The sequence below is a fragment of the Cynocephalus volans genome, chromosome 6, assembly GCF_027409185.1.
Source record: "Cynocephalus volans isolate mCynVol1 chromosome 6, mCynVol1.pri, whole genome shotgun sequence".
Classification (NCBI taxonomy): Eukaryota; Metazoa; Chordata; class Mammalia; order Dermoptera; family Cynocephalidae; genus Cynocephalus; species Cynocephalus volans.
In genome coordinates, this window is record NC_084465.1 from 19,157,022 (window position 1) to 19,177,034 (window position 20,013).

The 20,013-nt window shown below is 40.5% G+C and overlaps 1 protein-coding gene across 2 annotated transcripts in view; it reads left to right on the forward strand.

Moving 5' to 3' along the window:
- Nucleotides 1-20,013, forward strand: part of DGKI (diacylglycerol kinase iota) — a 436,008-nt gene that overhangs the window by 178,753 nt on the left and 237,242 nt on the right. For both annotated transcript variants that reach the window (XM_063099453.1, XM_063099454.1), the window contains exon 6: nt 7,135-7,200. In XM_063099453.1, the coding sequence (XP_062955523.1) occupies nt 7,135-7,200 (66 nt within the window). The remainder of the gene's footprint in view (nt 1-7,134; nt 7,201-20,013) is intronic.

A 20,013-nucleotide genomic window follows, 5' to 3' on the forward strand; every position in this document is an offset into this window, starting at 1 on the left:
TCTGAAGCCAGACGCTCCATCAGTGTTTTGGACACCTCTCTTATCTTCTTACTAAAGACTTAATATTTCTTCCTTTTCTGCATTTTTAACTGCTCCCACCCCACCCCTTTTCTAGATGATTTCCATTGGCATAAACATGCTCTAATAATTTCCATCTTAAAAAACAAAAATATTCCTTAACCACCAACTGTGTCTTCACTGCTGCTTTGATTCTCACTTTTGTGTTCACTGCCAAGCTTCCAGAAAGTGTTAAATATATAAATTATTTTTAATATGTTACCTCCTAGTCAATTTAACCTGTTCTGATCTGGTTTCCACCCTATCCATTTACTAAAATTGCCATTTTCAACATTGCCAATGAACTACCTCATGCCAAATCCATTAGACATTTTTCTCTTTTTATTCAGTCTCTAAAAAATATTCAAAATATTACACATCCCATCCTTCTTGAAATGCTCTGCTCTCTTGACTTCTAACATCACTCTTTCCTAATTTTCCTCTTCATTGGATTGCCCTTCCTAATCTCTTTCGTTGCTCACTTGCCCTGACATCTACATCTCCCTCTGGGCTTAGTCCTTGTTCATGTCTCTGCCCACTCTTGGTGGAAGAGCTCATCTAACCTCATGGCTTTAAAGACCACACATGGGCTGGCACCTTCTAACTTGACCTTTCCAGTCTACACTTGTTGGAGTTCTGTTTGACAGGCCCATTGAATGCATCATAGTCATCTCAAATATAATGCATCAAAAACTAAATCTTTAATTCTATCACCATAAAAACTATTTTTTCAATTACTTTATACCTTAGAAAATGAGATGGCTATTGATCTAGCTCCTTCATCGAGAAAACTGGGGGTCATATTGATTCCTTCTCTCATACACTCCCCACATCTAATTCATTTCCTAGGCCTATTCATTTTATTCATAAAGTACATTTCCAGTCCTTCTATTTATCTACATTTCTGTTGTCAGCACCTTAGTCCAATGGTGATCTCTCACCTTTGACCACTGCAATAGCTTCCCCATGATTCCTCAGTTTTCTCTTTCAATCTATGTATGATTTAAGGGAGTGATCTTTTAAGATGAAATTAGATTATGCCATTTTCCAGCTTAAAACTCTACAGTAGTTTCTGTAGCACATAGTGCAAAACCAAGCCCTTTTTTTGACATGAAAAGGACCACGTGGTCTGGCCCCTGGCTCCCTCTACAGCACCATCCAGCTGCCATATGGACTGACTTTCAGTTTGTGGGGCACACACCCGGATATTCCCCACCTTTGCGTATTTATGTATTTCATTGCTATATAGAAAATTTCTTTGCATGATTAGCTGTTTCTTAATATTAGGTCTCAGCTCAGATATTATCCCTTCAGAGGTTGTCTTAGTTCAGGTTGCCATAGACTGGATGGCTTATAACAACAGAAATTTACTTCTCACATTTCTGAAGACTGGGAAGTCTGATATCAGGGTGCCAGCATAGTCTGGTTCTGGTGAGGGACCTCTTCTGAGTTGCACACTACCACCTTCTCATTGTATCCTCACGTGAAGGAAAGAGGGCAAGAGAACCCTCTGAGGTCCCTTTTGTAAGGGCACTAGTCCCATTCATGAGGGATTCACCCTCATGACCTAATTACCTTCCAAAGGCCAACCTCCTAATACCATCATATTAGGAGCTAGGATTTCAACATATGAATTTTTTGGGGGCGGGGGGGCACAGACATCAGTCCATTGCAGAGTATCCCTTGATGACCACCTTTAAATTGATAGCACATTGTTCTTTATCAAATCACCTCATTCGACTCCTTCAGAACACTTTCTATGTCATAATTATTTATGCATATTACTGTTTGCTTGTCTAACAATGTCTCCCTCCTTTAATGTAAGCTCTGGGTGTTCACTCATGGAATTTGTCCCAAATTCATTGTGCTAGAACAGAGTATATAATCAATGAATATCTGCTGTCTGAATGCATTTGTAAAAGAGTCCATTTCTCCCATATGTTTAAGAACTCTTGGTCTAAGAGGACATTTTGAAAATGAAACTCGTAACCTACTATGAGCCATTTGAGATTCCATTTCAAAGTCTTTAGTTAGTTAATGCAAATAAAAGAACATTCACTTTGGAATTAGTTTGACCTGCACTGAAATTATGCCTCTGTTCCTTTTCCACTAGAAGAGCTGAGATTTTTGGTCACCGTACCCCACTATTATATAGTACCTGACATGTGGCAATTTTTAAATGAATATTTGTTGGATTCCTCTAAGTTGAATCTTCCTGGACCTCATTTTTCTTAGTCAAAAGCTATATGGATTGGGTTTTGATTTCTAAGATCCTTTCAAGCACTCTATGAGTAATATTTTGAATTGAATTGGCTGTTTGAAAATAGCTGAGCAAATTGTGTTATGTATTTCTGCTAACAATACTGAATATAAGCCCGGAAATAATGTATCACTGATATTTTAACACCCATAAGTAATAGCTCTTTCCTTACCTAGTACTTGAAATAGCATATGAATAATTCAGAAATTATTGATGAGCAATAAAAAGATGTTATGGTATTAGAACCCTAGCTTTGCTATCTTAATATTCACATTTGCGGTATAAAGATCCTGAGTCTAATGACAGTTCAGCAATTTAGGAGATATGAATAATTGTCCAAAGAAAATAGTGTGAAAAATTAAAATGCTCAGGAAGTAAGAATTAGAAAACAGCAGTGATTCTATAGTAATGTATTTTTTTCCTCATTGACGAAGGCAATTGATGATATCCCCTCCCCCCAATGATAACTATGTGACTTAATTGTCAAAGACATTAGGTTGAGATGTCCATTCAATTCGACATACTTTTATTGGATATTAACTTTGTTCAAAGTATGTTTAAGCAGCAGTAGAATAAATTTATATTGGGCCTAATAAGAACTCTGAATGGAAAGTTGCTTGACATCTCAAATCATAAAGCTATAGATTGCTGACAGTTATTCAGTTTATCCTGTAATAGTGATTTGTGTAAGTTACTTTACTGTGCCTTATTTTCATCAGTTTCCTACTTATTTTCTGGGAAGGATGATATTAAAAATGTTTAACAACTGGTTAAGTCATATGTATTAATATTTAAAGAGAGAATTTTAAAATGTTTCTTTTTAGTCCCTAAATAAACTAAGCTCTATGGTATTATAAATCTGCTTACCAAATGATATATGTTGCAACACAAATTATTAAGTCAGTCTTATAATTTCTAAATACTTGTTGATTTGTGGAAATTGTTGTTTTAATCTTTTGAATAGAACTGTCACTAGCTAAATGATCCCATGAGTCAGCCATGATTTTGCATAGGTAATTGCATCAAATTTATCAATTTCCCTCTTAAATTGGTAGTTATTAGGTGACTTATAATCTCAGTAAGTAGTGAATTTCTCTTAACATCAATGATATTCTTCATTCTCCATTAGCTTCTGCTAAACTAACAGCCATTATATTAATTTTTTTTCTGTCCTTTATAATACTGTCTGACATTTTTATATATTAAGTATTTCCACTACTGGCTGTCGTTGGAATCTTTTGTTGGTGTGTCATAGTAAAGTAGCTTGCACCTAGTCTTGCAGAGCAGAGGAGAGGCACAGTGGTAAAATCATGGACTCTGCTATAAGCTTGTCTGGGTTTGAATACTTGCTTTGACCTTTGCATTTTAAGCAAATTCTCTATGCTTTAGTTTGCTCATCTGTAAAATGAGGATGGTAATGATAATTCAAGTGAAACCCTCTTATAATGAGCCCTATGGTAATGTGGATGGGGATATATTACAGTTGACAGTTGGCACCAGTCCTCCCCAACCCTTATGTCTTAAGGAGGCAGTGGGCTAAAGCTGTTATCATATTACTTGAGTAGGTGGAGGCTGACGGGGTCAGCAGTAGCCTCACCCAAGAGGTAGAGAGATGGAGGGTCCAGTACCTTCACCTTCAATAGAGTTTTTGCACTGAACTCATGGCATAGAGACTGATAACTGAGCAGGTTCCTGGAATTGCTGCCATTGTCTCAAAAGCCATAGCCAGCCATGGAACCCAGAATTGTCCATGTTGATCTTTCAGTTTGCACAGACAGCCACCACCAGTTGGGTTCAGCCCCATCTACTGAGGTTCTTGGGGGAAACCAATAGCACTGTGTAGACAAAGTGATTTGTTTTCAAAAGGGAGCTGATTGGAAAAGGATCCTGGAGACCTGTAATGCCAGACATTAACCTTCTAATTGCTTAATAAGGAGGAGGTAGAAATGGTCTTCAGCGTGGAGGGGGTATGGTGGGGGTGCAGAGGAGGATCCAGGGAGATAGTAGGAGCATGAAACTGCAATTTACCATCCAATACAGAAATATTTCAGTATTTTAACAACCCATAGGACTTTACTGGTACAGATTAAGAGAATAATTGAAAAAATTATTATGATGATTAAAAGAATAATTCCATGTAAAATGTTTTTAAAAGTGCCTGGCACACAGTAAGTACTCAGTAAGAGTTAGCTATTTTTATTATTAGCTTCTTTCTGAGAACAATGTAAAATTGTGTCTTTATTTTATTAAACAGTGGCAGTGGGAAAAGCAAGACAAAAATTAGACTAATTTGTGGGACCATTATGCTTCTTTATATCTTATCATAGTTAAAAGACCATTATTCCTCCAGGGTCTTTGTTTAGTTTTGGTTGAAATTGATTTTACATTATTAAGAGAAATAGATGTGGCACTTATTTTCTTTTCTTTTTATTTTATAAACAACAGATTTATTTCTTACAGTTTTGGAGGCTCCAAGTCTATGATCAAGGTCAGATTTGGTATCTAGTGAGGGCGTATTTTCTGGTTCATAATGGAGACGTTTTACGTGGTGGAAGAGGGAGAGGGCTCTTTGGGGTCCCTTTTGTAAAGGCACTAATCCCATTCATGTGGCCTCCACCCCTGTGGCCTAATCACCTCCCAAAGGCCCCACCTCCTAATCCTGTCATCTTGGGGATCAGGATTTCAACATATGAATTTGGGGGAGACACAAACATTCAGTACACAGCAGGAGGAAGGGCAGCCCGGGCTGTCAAGAGTGCACTGAAGATGTCTGGGTGGTTGCTATTTTATCCAAACGTTTTATTGGATAACATACAGAAAAGTGCACAAATCCTCAAGTGCATTAATTTGTTTAACTTCGATATTGAATCATTGGCTGACAATTATAAACAGTGATTCAGGTGTTGGCGCATCTTTGAACAGCTTCTTAGGTATTCCGGACTTCTTTTCCGCATTGCCCTATTAGAAGAAAATGTGTTTAAGTTTGCTTTTTAAAGTTTTTAATACAGCCACAGTAACTTCAGGTCAATGTGCCCACTGTGGCTGGCACCAACTCCGAGAGGAGGTCAGAGATGCCTGGGCTTCCCGGCCTTTGACTTCTTTGCTTCTGTGCCATGTTCTGCTACCCTCCTTGCATGAAGCAGTCCACCTGTGATCTCTTGTGCCTTTACTGCCCCTCATGTCAGGTGAAACCCAGTCCATAGTTTCACCGAAGGTGAACCCCACTGTCATATTTAGTCTTTGCAGTGGACTGGGAACCCCATCCTTGGGCAGTGCGCATCATGAGTTTTGGTCTGTTTCTGCACAGGTTTTCGCCCCACTGCATTCCCTGACTTTCCGGAGACACTGAGCATGTGCTCCATGGCTCGGATCCTCCTCCCCATGCCTGGTGTCTGCATCCACCTCCACCCACCACAGGCAACCTCGGGACATGCGGCTGGCTGCCCAGCAGCTGGAAGTCACAGGGATGTCCTGGGTGCTAGAGCAGGGAGCACAGTGGAATTTCTAATAACCCTGTTGCACAGACGTGGCACTTGGACTGGCCTAGCCCCCCTGCCTTTGCACGCACTGTCCTTTTTGCCCAGCCACCCCTCCCATGCAGGGCTGAGCCAGAGGTGGCGTTTTGGTACTGATAATGCTTATGCTTATTGGAGGTATTCTTGTCACTTTGAATTTCATGTCTTAATGAAACTTTTTTTTTTCCTAAACACTGATCTATTTTCTGTGTCTTTCTGTACTTAGAATAGAAAGTAGACATTTAGTAAAAATTTTTTGAATGACTAAATATTATATTAAAGAGCCTTTAAAAGGGTTAATATAGATTATGGCCAGATCCTACAATAGACATGTTAGTATCATGTAAAGTGGATTTTCTCAGAAAAGGGCAAGAGAAAAAAAATGGGGAAGAATTTTGGGTATATTGTTCTAAGAAGGATGAATTGTGTGTAAGTTATTAGGGTTTACCTGCGCCCTTAGTCCTGAAGACAATTTCTCTTGTAATGCACCCAAACAGCTAGAGGACAGGGGGCTGCTTGATTCTCTGCCCAGGGGTGATCGTGATGTACTTGGAAAGAGAAGGACTTTCTGCATTTCCTACAGTCCAAGACATGACTAGCCCTGCAAAACTAATGTAGTTCAAGGTGCCCAAGGATGGTTTCAACACAGTATCATTACAAAGACATCACTGATATGCCCACTTCTCTTTTCTTTTTAACATTTCTTTTCTGCGGCTTTACTCCTCCTTCACTTTATAGAGTGAAAAACTCTTACATTTATGTCCCAAATCAGGAGATCTATTTCTTTCTGAGAATTTGATTTCCTTAAGTTCTTTCTAGCTAGAATGTTGACTGTAGGGCCTGCCTGGCATATATAAAGCATTAAACATGTATTTGTTAAACTGACTTTGTTGTTTCAGCATCTCCCCTTCCCCTTGTCACTTCTCTTTGGGTACTTCTTTCACCTGCCTCATTTACCTCCCAGCCCGCGGTCCTCTAGCATGTTCACAGATCTGCAGTGTTTTACTAGGAAGGAAGCAAAGTGCAGCCACCTGGGTGTCTGCTTGCCACCAGGAAGCCATGGAAGGAGGCGTGATAAGGAGAAGCTACCAATAGGAAAGATCACTAGGGATAAAGAATTAATTCTATTTTTCCTGGTGGATTCATGTTTGTTGTCAAATAAGTCATACCTACACATATTGGTTTTTGTGCTTTTATGGGCTTAGATTATGTTTTGCATAAATCTATAGTCTTAAAACATTAAAGAAATGAATATTGAGGTTTGCCACTTAAAACATATTTATTTAATTTTGTTTTCTGCAGAATTTTGTACGTCATCACTGGGTGCACAGGCGTCGGCAGGAGGGAAAATGTAAGCAGTGTGGTAAGGTAAGGGCCCAGTCACCCCATGGCCATCGCAGGAGGCTCCTCAGGCCTTTGCAAGCACCTGAGGCAGATGAGTCCTGTCCCCAAATCCGATGTTCAGTACAGCAATTCCTTTCTGAAAGGCCTTATTTCTGCAGATTCCCTTTCTTTAAGATATGTTTTAGTGGTTCTAGAACTCACTGCAAAAGCCAGTGGTCTTAATAAAAGGAATTAGCCCATTTTAAGAGAGAGGGATGCATTCTTACAGTGAATTTCCTGCTTGTTGATTTTTGAAAACATAACTTTTCCTATTTTGTTAAAACTCCCTCATGAGGACTACTGGCCCATCTTATACATTTGATCAGTAACGACAAATCAATAGGTTGTTGAGAAACACTACTTTTGCTGAGATGTGATTGTGGGTTGAGCAGAACTGTTTACTATAACATGGTCAGAAGCTAGAAATGTGTTGCTCTCTGAGGACATGATCCAGTTCCTGGAAAGAGATGCCCTCTGGCTTTGTGGTTGTTTACGTCTACTCTCTTTTGTACTGTGACATGTTACAGGCCCCTCAGCATGCAGTGCCACTTGGAAAAGTGAGACAGGGCAGGGGTGGGGGTGTTATAACTGTATGCTGCTAAACTCCATACATCCCATGTGTTATTGACTCTAACCATTTGGCTTTTTCCAGTGTACAAAGATCTACTTTAGGGATGCCAGCATCCTCTGGGAGGGTTAAACTGGTGGTGAATCACACTATAAAGATTTTTTTCTAAGTGACATCAATAATAAGCTGATAGGCATCAGTAGAGGGAAGTTTTGATTTGGCAGAAAGCAAGACAATTTAGGAGAATATATTCATTATCAATTATTAATTTATTTATTCATGTGACTTCATTCAAGAGCTGGGGTGAGCTGACAATAAAGGGGTATGGCACTTTTGACAATAAAGGGGTCCAAGGAAATGGTGGCTGCCTGAGGTGGGATTGTGGAGGGTGAGGGAGACTTGGAAAATGTTTCATTAATTTTGCTGTTTTGCCCAGTGCCTGGGAAGAAAATATCATGTTGTAGCCATTGGTTACAAAGTTCTTCTCCAGAAGGCTGCAACCTTAGCCACAAGAGCATGGTCCTCCATTGGAACAAGTATTATTTCTTCCGCTTCAACCCAGGGGCTCTCAGCTTGTTCCCTTTTAGCTTGCAAAGAGGACGAACAAAATAGGTTGAAAGGGGCATGAGATAAAACGAAGAAATGAGGAGAAGGGGAGAGTGGAAATATTCCTACTAGCCTTTCTACGTGGTCGTAAAGGAAGTCACGCCTCTACTCTCATGTGACGTTCTTTCAGTTGGCCCATCTACCTCTTCCCTCTATGGTGTTGCCTTGGGGCCCTGGATTTTCTCTTCGTGGGTTGTAGACTATAACTTTCCCATGAGTGTGTGTGTAGGAGAGAAGAGACAGACAGGCAGACAGCCAATTTTGGGGTCAGAGATGTGAAGAGTAGGAAGGATATGGATAAATAGGTTCTTCACTTTGGAAAATATCTTTACTGGACAGCCTAGTAGCTGGCATCCCCTCAACAATTCAAGCCATAATGGAGTTGGAGGAATTTTATTAAAAGAAAATCAATAAACAATATATTTTGTGATGAGCATTCCCTAGTGTCATATTGCACTACCTTTTCTGGCTTCATCTTATGTTGGCATGGTCACCCGAGTGGGAAGAACTGGACTGTTGGTGCCCTGGGTTTCTGTGGTCCTGTCTCCTGCCCAGTGTTCTCAGGCAGCCGTCTTGGACTGCTCACAGCTCTCTGCACATCGCGGTTATCAGTGGGAAAGTCAGTGATCCCAGCCCTTCAAGTAACCTTCCCATAATACTGTATTATTATAGTCATCGCTTGTGTTTGTAATCTAGCTGCTCATGCATTCTTAGAGACTCAGCAATTATGGGATGGGATGGTCTTAGATCTGTGTTTCATTGCCAGATAATAAGTAACCCTTTTTTGGAACCCAGTTTCTACTGTGGACTAGAAGAAAGCTAATACTCCATTTCCAGTTAAAGATTAAGTGATTAAAAACTCACTTTAAACCTTGGTACTATACATAATTTTCATCAGTAGGGTTGTACATTCGTATATATCCATAGACTTCTAAACCGCATTCCACCCCCATACACACACACACACACACACACACACACACACACACACACTATTCCATAATTTACTCATTGGGATGGAGTGAAAAATAATAATTTTATTTAGCAAAACATTGTTTTTCAACTGATGGTTTATAAACTTTGGGGATTTTTAGTGTTTAAGGCTAAAGAGTGTTTATGGTTTCAATTTCTACTTTTTAAATCAACAATAAGTATTTGGACTGATTTTCTCTTGAGCCTGAATATGTGTTTGGCTGAGTGTGTGTGGCTTGTAATGGATGTCAGATGAGAGAACTCATGATTCAGTTGCTCAGTTTCTTTAACATTAGTCAAATACCTCAGGATACCAAGTTTATGACCATTCTTTACTTTTACATTGTTGTCATTCATAATCCTATATTATGTAAGAGTCAGAGTTGAGGCAGAAAAGAGATGAAACACTCGCACTCAGATTATATAATTTGATGAGAGTTTAATAAAGAGAATGTTTAAAAATGTGTGAGCAGAGTGTAGGGAAACCACAAAGGCTAGTGAAGAATACTGAGGCTAGTAATGGCAGAGAGCCATGATCAAGCCAAGGCTGAAGAGGCGGGAGATGGAGAGGACGGAGCTGTGACCTTTAGTCGCAAGATGCAGCCAGCCCAAGGTGACCCACCAGCAGAGGGAATAAATATCCCTCTTTACTTTCAATTTTAGTGGTCACACCCAGTGGAAACCAGAGCACAAGAGACTCTGCTGAAGCAATCCATAGAAGCCAGATTTTTACAACGGGACATAGGGTAGAGAAAAATGTAGGGTGGGACTGGAGAGGCAGATGGGATCCATCTAGCACATGTTGTTCCATGTAGACCTGTATTCAGTCCATGGTTAAAGGCAGAGCACATGCCTATTCTGCACACGTATTTCTGGCTGATCTTCTCTACACGTTGCATTCACTCAGTCAACACTCACTAAACACTGAGCTGTCCACAGTACTTTATAAAAAAACAATGTGCAAAGAAAAAGTATAGTAATGACTAGCTAATTTGACCATTTATTTTTTTCAGGGAACCACACATCCAAATGTTACAGTATGGTAATTGTGGAAGTATATTTGTAAATCACAAGTTATCTTTAATTTCTTCAGTTAGAAAGATATGTGAAAGTGATAAAATAAAGCAGCTAACTTTGAAACTCACAACTCAAAAATTTCAAACACCAAATCTTGAAAACAGTTTTTAATGCAGAAATACTTTGATCTACATTTCTGATACCTTTTAGGTCCCTAACCAAATATGCCACATCATTATGAGTTATTTGTCTATAAATCACATGCATTTTCATATTTATTTAGTTTAAGTAAATTAAACAACATGCAGCATTTATTAATGGGAAAATGTCAAAACTACTCTTTATTTGTAATGAATAATGTTAAAAAGTAATTTTAAATAAATTTAAAAGTGCAATATGTAAAATATACACATCTAAATGAAGTATACCTGGTAGCATTTTTGTAATGCAAAAATGACAAGATGATTAATATTCTATGGGGGTGCAGCTGAGATATTATGTGGATAGTAAAAGAGATTACAGTCTAAAAATAATGAAAAATAGTGACTTGGGGCTCTTTGGGATTCTCTCCTGATCTGAAAATGTGTGTGCCCTGAGGTCAGCTTTCAGACCTTGCAAGGTTAGCAACAAGGAATGGAAGCTCAAGGGTAAAGATCCATGCACTGGTTGGGCAGGTTTGGTTGTTTGTCTGCCGGTATGTTTGTCCAGCTATAACAGAGGAATCTTCTGCCATTGGCCTCAGGAGGACCACTGAGGAGGTGTAGAGTGGGTATGCGACAAGGGCAAGGAGTCCAAGCCTCTCTGGGGAGCCCCTGCCCACGTGACTGCTGGAAACCAGGCTTTTCTTTCTGTCCTTGATTGAGTATCAAGAAAGGGGACAAAGGCAACCACTATAGTACTCTCTGCTCCTGTGAGTTTGACTATTTCAGATTCCTCCTTTTAGTATAGTATTCGTTTTTTTTGTGTGTCTGGCTTCACGTAGCATGATGTCCTCCAGGTTCATCCTGGGAGAGGGAAACAGGGAGGTATATTAGTCAAAGGGTACAGAGTTTTGGATACAAGATAATTAAGTCCTAAAGATCTACTGTATAGCATATTGCTTATAGGTAACAATACTGTATTGAATACTTAAAAATTTGCTAAGAGGGTAAATCTTCTATTAAATTTTCTTATCGCCAAAAGAAAGAAAGAAAGAGAGAAAGAGGGAGTAAACTTTTGGAAGTGATGGATATGTTTTTGGCATAGATTGTGGTACTGGTTTCATGGGCATACACTCATCTCCAAACTCATTAAGTTGTATATATTAAATCTGTACAGCTTTTTGTTTGTCAAGCATACCTCAATAAAGTGGTTTAATAAAAGAAAAAGAGAAGGGACGGGGTTGAGGGCGTGGGCAGTGCTCCTGCTGCAGTCCCCAGGTGGTTAAGTCACTCACTTCTCACCTACAGAGCCATTTTGCTGCTGTCGCTCCTCCCCTGGTCTTTGGCATGGTCAGTGTCCTGGTAGTCACAGCTGGTGTGCTGCTCAGATCACCCTGGGACCCTTTGCTCTTTCTTCAGGAGTGCCCCCACCCTCACACCCCCTGGGCTTGCTGCTGCTGGGGCTGTGTGTAGAGCAGAGGCCCAAACTTCAGGCCAGGGATAGAGAGGGGACACTTCCTGCAGTAGTCCTCAGGTCCCAAAAGGTTTCAGGTGCCCAAGCAAATGACCCGTTTCCTTCCTGCTCATGGCTTTTCTGCTCCCAAGAGGCAGATGGTCCTGAGACACAAATGGCCTCCCAGGCCTTTCCCTCATTTCCTCGGTGAGGCCAATTCTGCTTCCACCCGTTTACTCTCGTTTTGCTGAATCTGACCCTAGACATACATCTCAGGATACACCTGCAGCCTTGACTCTTAGTCTTTTTGTGGGACTTATCCCAGCACACATTTCATATGTCCTTGCTCTCTCTTTCTTTCTGAGTTTTATCCAAGTACAAAATAGATATTAGCAAGTAAAATCATTTTATTAAAATGACTACTTCAAGTATAGTAATTTAAAAATGGATGAAGAGACAACAAGGAAAACAAATCCAGAAACTTAAAAAATGTTTGTGTTTTCTCCTGTTCAGAGTCACTGCCAAATACACGATATGATACTATAAAGCAGGGTTAGCGCCCTGTGTTTCATAAATGTGTGCCTCATATTTAGATGCCAGTTGTTAAGAGCTGGTCCCTTCCATTTAGCACATGAAAAATCAATTACAGACTATGCACAAATAACACAAACATTTCAGTATTTTTCAAGACAGAAATAAAAAAATATACAACTTCTCTGCTTTTTATATTGATGAGGCATGTAAAACTTGCAGAAGTTATAAAATTATAAATATTAAAATAACTGTATATAACGTAATAATATGTTGACATTGTGTATGTTATTCTTGCAGACAAGAGACTAGAAATTCATAGGAAGCAAAAATAGAAAAAAGAAGAGTTGGAGAGATGAAGAAAATAAGGATCTCTAAGAGAAGAGTCAGAGGAGAGGGGAGTAAGAAATATAAAAAATAAAACAGGGAGAGGAAAAAAGAGGAAGGAGACGTGCGAGGAGAGGGGAAAAGGGATTGAAGGGTAAGAGGAAGGTCCAGTGAATAAATAAAACTATCTGGAGAATGAAAAGGAGATCTGAAGCTACCAATATGATTTTTACAAACTGGGCCGTGCACATTCCTGGAACACACCAAGATTCCATGGGTGGGCAGTCTTGGAGGGTGTTAATGGAAGCAGTTTCCAAATCCTACTCATTTACCATTTGTCTATTAACACCTGAAACCAATCTGCTGAGCACATGTTTGTGGTTCTCTGTGCTTACCCGCCCTTGTGGTTCTCTGTGCTTACCTCCCTTTCAAAATTGCCTTTCCTGAATCAGTTTATGCAGAAAAGCTTACTGCTCACACCTTGCCCTGGGTGTACAAGCAAAGGAGTGTCGAACAGACATTTGAAATATTGATGTCAGACCTTTAATTAAAAAAATTAGAAAACTTAATTGAAAAAAATTGTGCAATGAAATATAATATCAGGGAGGAAAAAGAAATGGTATAAATTTCCTCTTGTTAAAAAGAAAAGCTTATTTATATATTTTTAAAATTGACCACTACAGTGATAAAACCAGTGCTTGATTTGTTTATAATCCAGGCAGAGAATGCACACTGAGTAGTTAGCTGTGAAGCAAAAATAAAGGTCCTGCTGATTAATAGGAGCTTTCAGTCTCTGTATGGCAGAATTAATCTAAAAGTACATCCATAGCTGACTAAAACAAGTTAGGTAAGTCTAAAAGTACATCCAAAGATAGTCAAACATGTTGGTCAGGAAAGGCTCTTCAATTACTTTAGTGAGAGTCTAGTATACAGGTGTAATAATTCTTAAGTATTTATCGGTTTCAGTTGGTTGAAAGCAATTATGGTAAAACAAGGTTCCATTTTGACATCTACCAGGCAAGTGCTGGTGTTGGGAGGAAAGTTTTCCTTTTCCATGGTCTTCCCTTGTAAATGAACGGGCGTATTATCACCTTTTCAGATCCAAACCATCATTTTAGCTCAAGACTCTCAAGAAACAGACTCTGAGACAGAGTGATGTGCAGGAGGTCTCTTGAGTGATCTCAGGATCCACACCGGTGGAAGGATGGCACTAGGATTGGTGGATGGAAGAGGTGAGGTGCGGAGCAGCCTCTGCCAGGACCACAGAGCTGGAATAGCCCTTTGGGGTTGCCCTGCCTGGCCCATCGTTAGGTTAGGGCTGTTTGAGGCTGATTTGACTCTTTTAGGCTTAGAGCAATCCTTGAAGATGGAAGGGTGACTTCTTTAAGAGCCACCAGCCTCTAGCACTCCTCTCAATAGGGGAAGTGAGGTGAGTGGCCCAGGCCTGAAGCAGGGTCATCTGGGTAGAGCGCCATGGCACCCAACACAGTTCACTTTGGTGCTGCTCAGAATCCCTTGCTTCATAGGATACATTGTTTGTACAGCTTCTCCAAGATTCTGGTGGGTCTCATTTCTTGGCAAAACATATAAGAAGAAGGTTAGTGGGATAAACTATAGCCCTCAGGGTTGCAGCCGGTCTTAAACCTGCAGCCTGCAGCTAATATTTGTCTCCCTCCTAAGCCATGCACTCTGGATTCACTTCACTCTCAAGGAGCATTTCTGGTCTAGGTGACCTACCTAGTAGGGGGACCAAGACCCTTACCTCTGAGAAGTCTGATCCCCTGGTCTTGGCTGCTGCACTTGTCTGTTATCATAATTGTTCAAAGAACTACAAAAGATGCCCCAGTGGATCTCCAGGTTACCAGGTATATTCTTCCAGCCTCCACTGTGCAGTACCAGCTACGTGTCCATCTGATGATCAGAGTCAATTACTTCCGCCAGAGGGTGACTCCTTCTTGTGCCTGCTAGTCTCTTGACACGAAGATCCCAAAGTAACAGGGTGCAGTGGTAGTTTAAAGTTTAGGAGCTTCCCGTTATGTGAAATGGGGAAGATGGTCTCCATCTGGGATTCAGACCCTCAGAGCCCAGAGCTATGGGGCGGAGAAGCACTATTTCCCAGGTGGGGCAATGGGAATGGTAGCAGGCAGGGCCGCTCCTACTCCCACTCCTTGGTTTCTGCATCCATGCATTTTGTCACAGAGGCACGACACCATAAAATGATCATGGATATAGTGAGTGTACTGAGTCTGGAGGGTGGTGCTCATAGGATATTCTCTCAAAGCCAAAGTCTATGTTAAACCTTAAATAGACCACTCCATCTCATTGTCAGGCCTGCAGCTTCTGGATGGTGTGGGATGTGTTAGGACCTGTGTATCTCATGGCCACACACCCACTCCTGCACCTCCAGGCCATAAAATGGTTTCTTTGGTCTGACAAGATGTTGTGTAGGATCCTGTGTTGGTGGGTCAGACGTTCTGTAAGCCTGTGCACAGTGGTGCTGACCGAGGCCCTGAAGAAGGGACAGTTAGCCCCATACCCAGAATTTGTGTTGATTTTAGTCAAGATGAGTTGCTGCCTTTTCTAGAGTGGGAGGAATTTAGTGTCATCAAATTGCCACCAAGTAGCTGGTTGTTGCCTATGAAGGATGGTGCCATATTGAAGGGCATTCAGCTTTGGTGTCTTTGGCTGGTGGGTTAGACATTCAGCAGTGGCAGTAGCTAGCTCTGTTTTGGTGAGTGGAAGCTCATGGTGTTGGACCCAAACATAGCATCCTTCACTACCACCATGTGTTCTCCACTTGTGAGCCCATTGTGCCATCGGTGAGGTGGCTTATGACAGAGTGTGGCGTCTGAGTTATGTCTAAGTTTTCAGTTCTGTCGAGGTGAGTGTTCTCTGTTGAACATTAACATGCAGCACAGTGACCTTCACTCTTTGTACTTACTCAATATGCTCATCCACATGCCTCCTCCCCAGACCTCCTGTTTCCTTCTAGACCCCTGACCAACCGGCCAAGCCATTCACCACTGCCTGTAAGTCATTATGTATTCTTACATCAGGCCACCTATATTTTCACACAAAATGGGTGACCAGTAGGTCCACCTGAAGTTATGCCCATGGGGAGAGTTTCTTCTCACTTACATCTCTAGGGGTCACTCCTGAGTAGGCTTTAGTGCAGCAGTAGTCCACTTTTGGCCTGGACTTATATGCCAAGTTGGCCAATCCATGAACCAGTCTCAGCATTTTCCTCTTTCAGCTGGTCACCGGGGCTCCCATACTTCCATAGGTGTGACGTGGGTGAGAGACCTGATACTGTAATAGTGGCTGAGGTGGGGGTTCTGAGCTACCTACTCATGCAGCCCTGCTCTGCTCATGCCAGATCTCAGGTGGTCCCACTTTAACAATGGATTGAGGCTGGGTGCACCCAACCTTCTGAGTTAGAGATCTGACAGAAGCAGCTCATGACACCTGGTGATTCACGGCTGGGTATTCCTCCACCAGAGCATAGTAACATGCCAGGAGATGTTTGTGAAAGGTATACAGTACTGTCCTATAGATGGAAAAACCTTGTTTCAGAATCCTTAAGTCTCTGTTGTGATTCTTCTATTGGTGCTTTCATAAGCACCACAGGGAATCTTTTCTCCTCCTCTATGCCTTTAATAGCATAACGTGACAGGGCTACTTTCATCGCAGACTGGACTTGCTGCAGAGGTGTTTCCTGCTCTGGGCCCCCCTCTAAGCTGACAGCATTTAATGTCATCCCATAAGTGGATCAGGGAGGTATTCCTAAGTGTAGAATATGCTGCCTCCAGAACCCAGAGAGGCCAACAAAGTGCTGTGCTTCATTCTTAGTGGTTGAAATTGTAAAATGCAATAATTTGTTCTTTCGATTGGAGGGGATGTTCTAGCAGTGTCTTGGACCACTGAACCCTGGAAGCTTCACTGATATGTGGGACCCCTGATTCTTCAAAGGGCTGATGTCTCTGCCATCTGTCTCACCAAGACCTCCAATGTACCTGCCATTTCTTGCTCATTCACTTTAACATGGTATCATTGGTCCATTGGACCAAGTGATGTTCTGCAGAATGTTTATATGATTCGAGTCTCTTTGCATTACATTTGGATAACATTCAGAAGACTTGAGAGCCCCATCACAAGCCTGTAAAAGTATGTTAATCCTGCAAGTGAATGCAAACAGTTTTGAATTCTCCTTTGAGAGAGGGATGGAAAATAACTCATTTGCCAAATCAATGGCCACATGTCATATACTCAAGGCTAAAAGATCCCAAATTTGGTATAGTAGCCGCAGTTAGAGTACACTGGGCTGAATATGGGGTAGTATAGCATCACTCTGCAGTATCTGTCTGGTTTTGTAGTATCTGAACTGGTGAATTAAATGTGGAGATGCTGGGGTACACCACCTCTGCCTCTTGCCTCCTTTAGTCTTTGAGGGCAGCACTTAAAAAGATAATAATTAAAAAAATATAAACACAATACAATTATTAGAACTTTCAAAATTAATAACTTAATATCATCTAATGCCTATTACTTCTGAAAATGTGGCATTGGTTTTCATTTAGCTATGAATGGGAGGGTGGCTTGAGGGTTTCCCTTGGGTTTCCTCGCTACCTCTTATACAACAGGCCAAGAGACCAATGTTAGGGTTCTGTCATTTACCAAGTACGTTCCCTCTAGTTATATAATTGGGGACCAAAGAAATTTACCCTGATGAATTTAAGTCAATAAACTCTAAAAACCAGCCTTGGTCCAGGTTTCCATTTTTTTAACTGGGCCTCATACACCTTACTCTAAGAGTGAACCATGATGCTGCTTCATACCTGAGCTATACATGTCAACTTGGACACTTGCGCAATAGTCTTTAAAATATGTGGACATTTCTTTCTCCTCATTTCTCTCTTCAACTATCCAACTAAATGGCTTTAGGTCGTTTTAGTTAGAGACTGGGAAACGTTGCCATGAATCCTGGTGTTGCTGCAGCAGTCTCCTCGGGACTTTCCCTTCCTTTTGATCAGTGGATTCAATCTTAGAAAACTGGCTTAGGTTCAGAATCAGGCAAAGTATTATGAGTCTTTATTGGAGCATCTGCCTTTGTCTCTCTTTATCGTCCATTCCTGATTTCTTTTGATTTTATCAATCGAGCAATACTCCTTTCATCAGGTAATCCATCTTGCTTCTAGGGATGTCATGCTGTATTAATCCGTTCCACAGTTCTCTAGGTCAAGCTCCCTTAGCTACAGCTTCAATTTTACAGTAAATGCACCTACCTTGGTTTGATGATTAAGAGTTGTCGCGTGGTTCCTATTATTTTGGAATTCTATAACTCCTATTGCTACCAGAGTCTTCATTCTGTAAGGCATTCTCTGCCACCCACCAAGTTTAATCTATAGAGGAGAGCTGCCCTGAGCTTCTCAACAGTAGTGGTGCCCTTCTCACTAGCACATTTCTTATTACTTTGGTAAATGGAATGTCCTTTGGACCTCTTGCAGAACATAGTCAACTAATGGGTTTTTCAGCTGTGTCTAGTATAACAACTCTAGCATGCCTATTTCTGTGAGATTTTGATTGCTTCTTCCTCTATCACAGCAATTCAGGCATTTCTACTTCACTTAACATGGATTGCTTCTTTGTTCAAGTTTTCAAAAGCCATCCTAGAGTTAGTTATAGCGTCCTAGTACTAGCACGATCTTCTGGGGTTACTGACAATGTGTTAAATCCTCTTTTGTAGATGAGTGCTCCCACATTGAGAAAGTCTCCTTTAGCCAATGTTAAGTTCTTCCCCCCTTAACTTGTACCCTCAGGACACAGTCCCACTCTCCTCTCTTGCTAGTATCTATTAGTTAGGTCCTGCAGCTAGAGTTTTTGAGATGCAGTTCTTGTCCTCTCTTAGCAGCCTTTATACCTTCCCTGGCCACGCACATGGGTGTGAAAAGATTATTGGGTCATTTGAGATACTACCCAGAAAAATAGATGTAGTAAAACTCCCAAATAAAGTCAAAACTCTTTCTAGATAGCAGATTCCTTTCTCTCTCTATGGCATATATTATATGGCGATATTATCATGACATAAATTCATGAAGCTAGAAGGGGCACAATCTGAGTAATTTTGGCAAATTTTCTAAGTTGGGGGCTGGGGGTTAGTATAGCAAAATAGTCTTAAGTTTACACAAAAAGAAAGTATAGTTAGTTCTAGCAGAAGAAAAGCTTTTCCTCAATCAATTAGTTAAGGGTAACAAGGACAGCCGGTTATTTCCTCTAGTGTCACACCATCAGCAAGATTGTGCATTAATGTGGCTTCACTGAAAAGCTGTCTTGAGTTGTAGTTGGTAGTTGTGTTAATATCAGTCCTATCTTGCTGCTTGGTGAAGCATTAAAATGATCATTTTTATTAGTAAGGTTATTTATTGTATGTTAATCATATATCGAAATTAATTTTCATGGATGACCATATCATAATTGTAGCTAGTTGTATCATTAGGAAAATACTTTCATATAAGGAACCTCCTTGGTATTCTCACAACAACAGTTAAAGGTTCACATAGTTTTGGACTTATTATTCAATTGTTAGAACACTATCTTTTGTCCTAGAATCAGTATGGTCATAAAAATGTGAAATATAAATATCATAGCTAAAAATAGTTAATATGTGAATTAATATGTAAATAAGTAGCCATTGTTATAAGGTATCTATCTCAATTACAGGGTCCTGGGTTATGTGGTCTATTTCGATGAAGTCCTCTGCTTCTGAAATGAAAAAGTGCTGGAAATCATATCTTAGTCTCTTCATACAGTCTGACACATTTGTGGTAACAGTGTTAACTTGTACTGAGCATTCTTTGCCCTACATTTTTTATTTTTTTTCCCCAAAGACTCAATTTATGAGCTGTAGCTTCTAGCAGGGACCTTCAGATAAATGAATGGAAAAAGCAGAAACTATCCGAGGATGATAAGGCTCTGATTAATATATTGTAATTACTAACGACGTTAAAATGGATGAACTTGGAATGCTCGATTGAAGAATAATAAAATGTCAGTCTATGGATGTAAGTCAATGGTTCCTCTGAAGCAACAGCATATTGTGAACAATGAGAGAATTGGCAAATTTACAGAGCCTTTAATTAATGCCATGAAGTGTGCTAAACCCAATAGACAAGAACTTAGATTTTTCA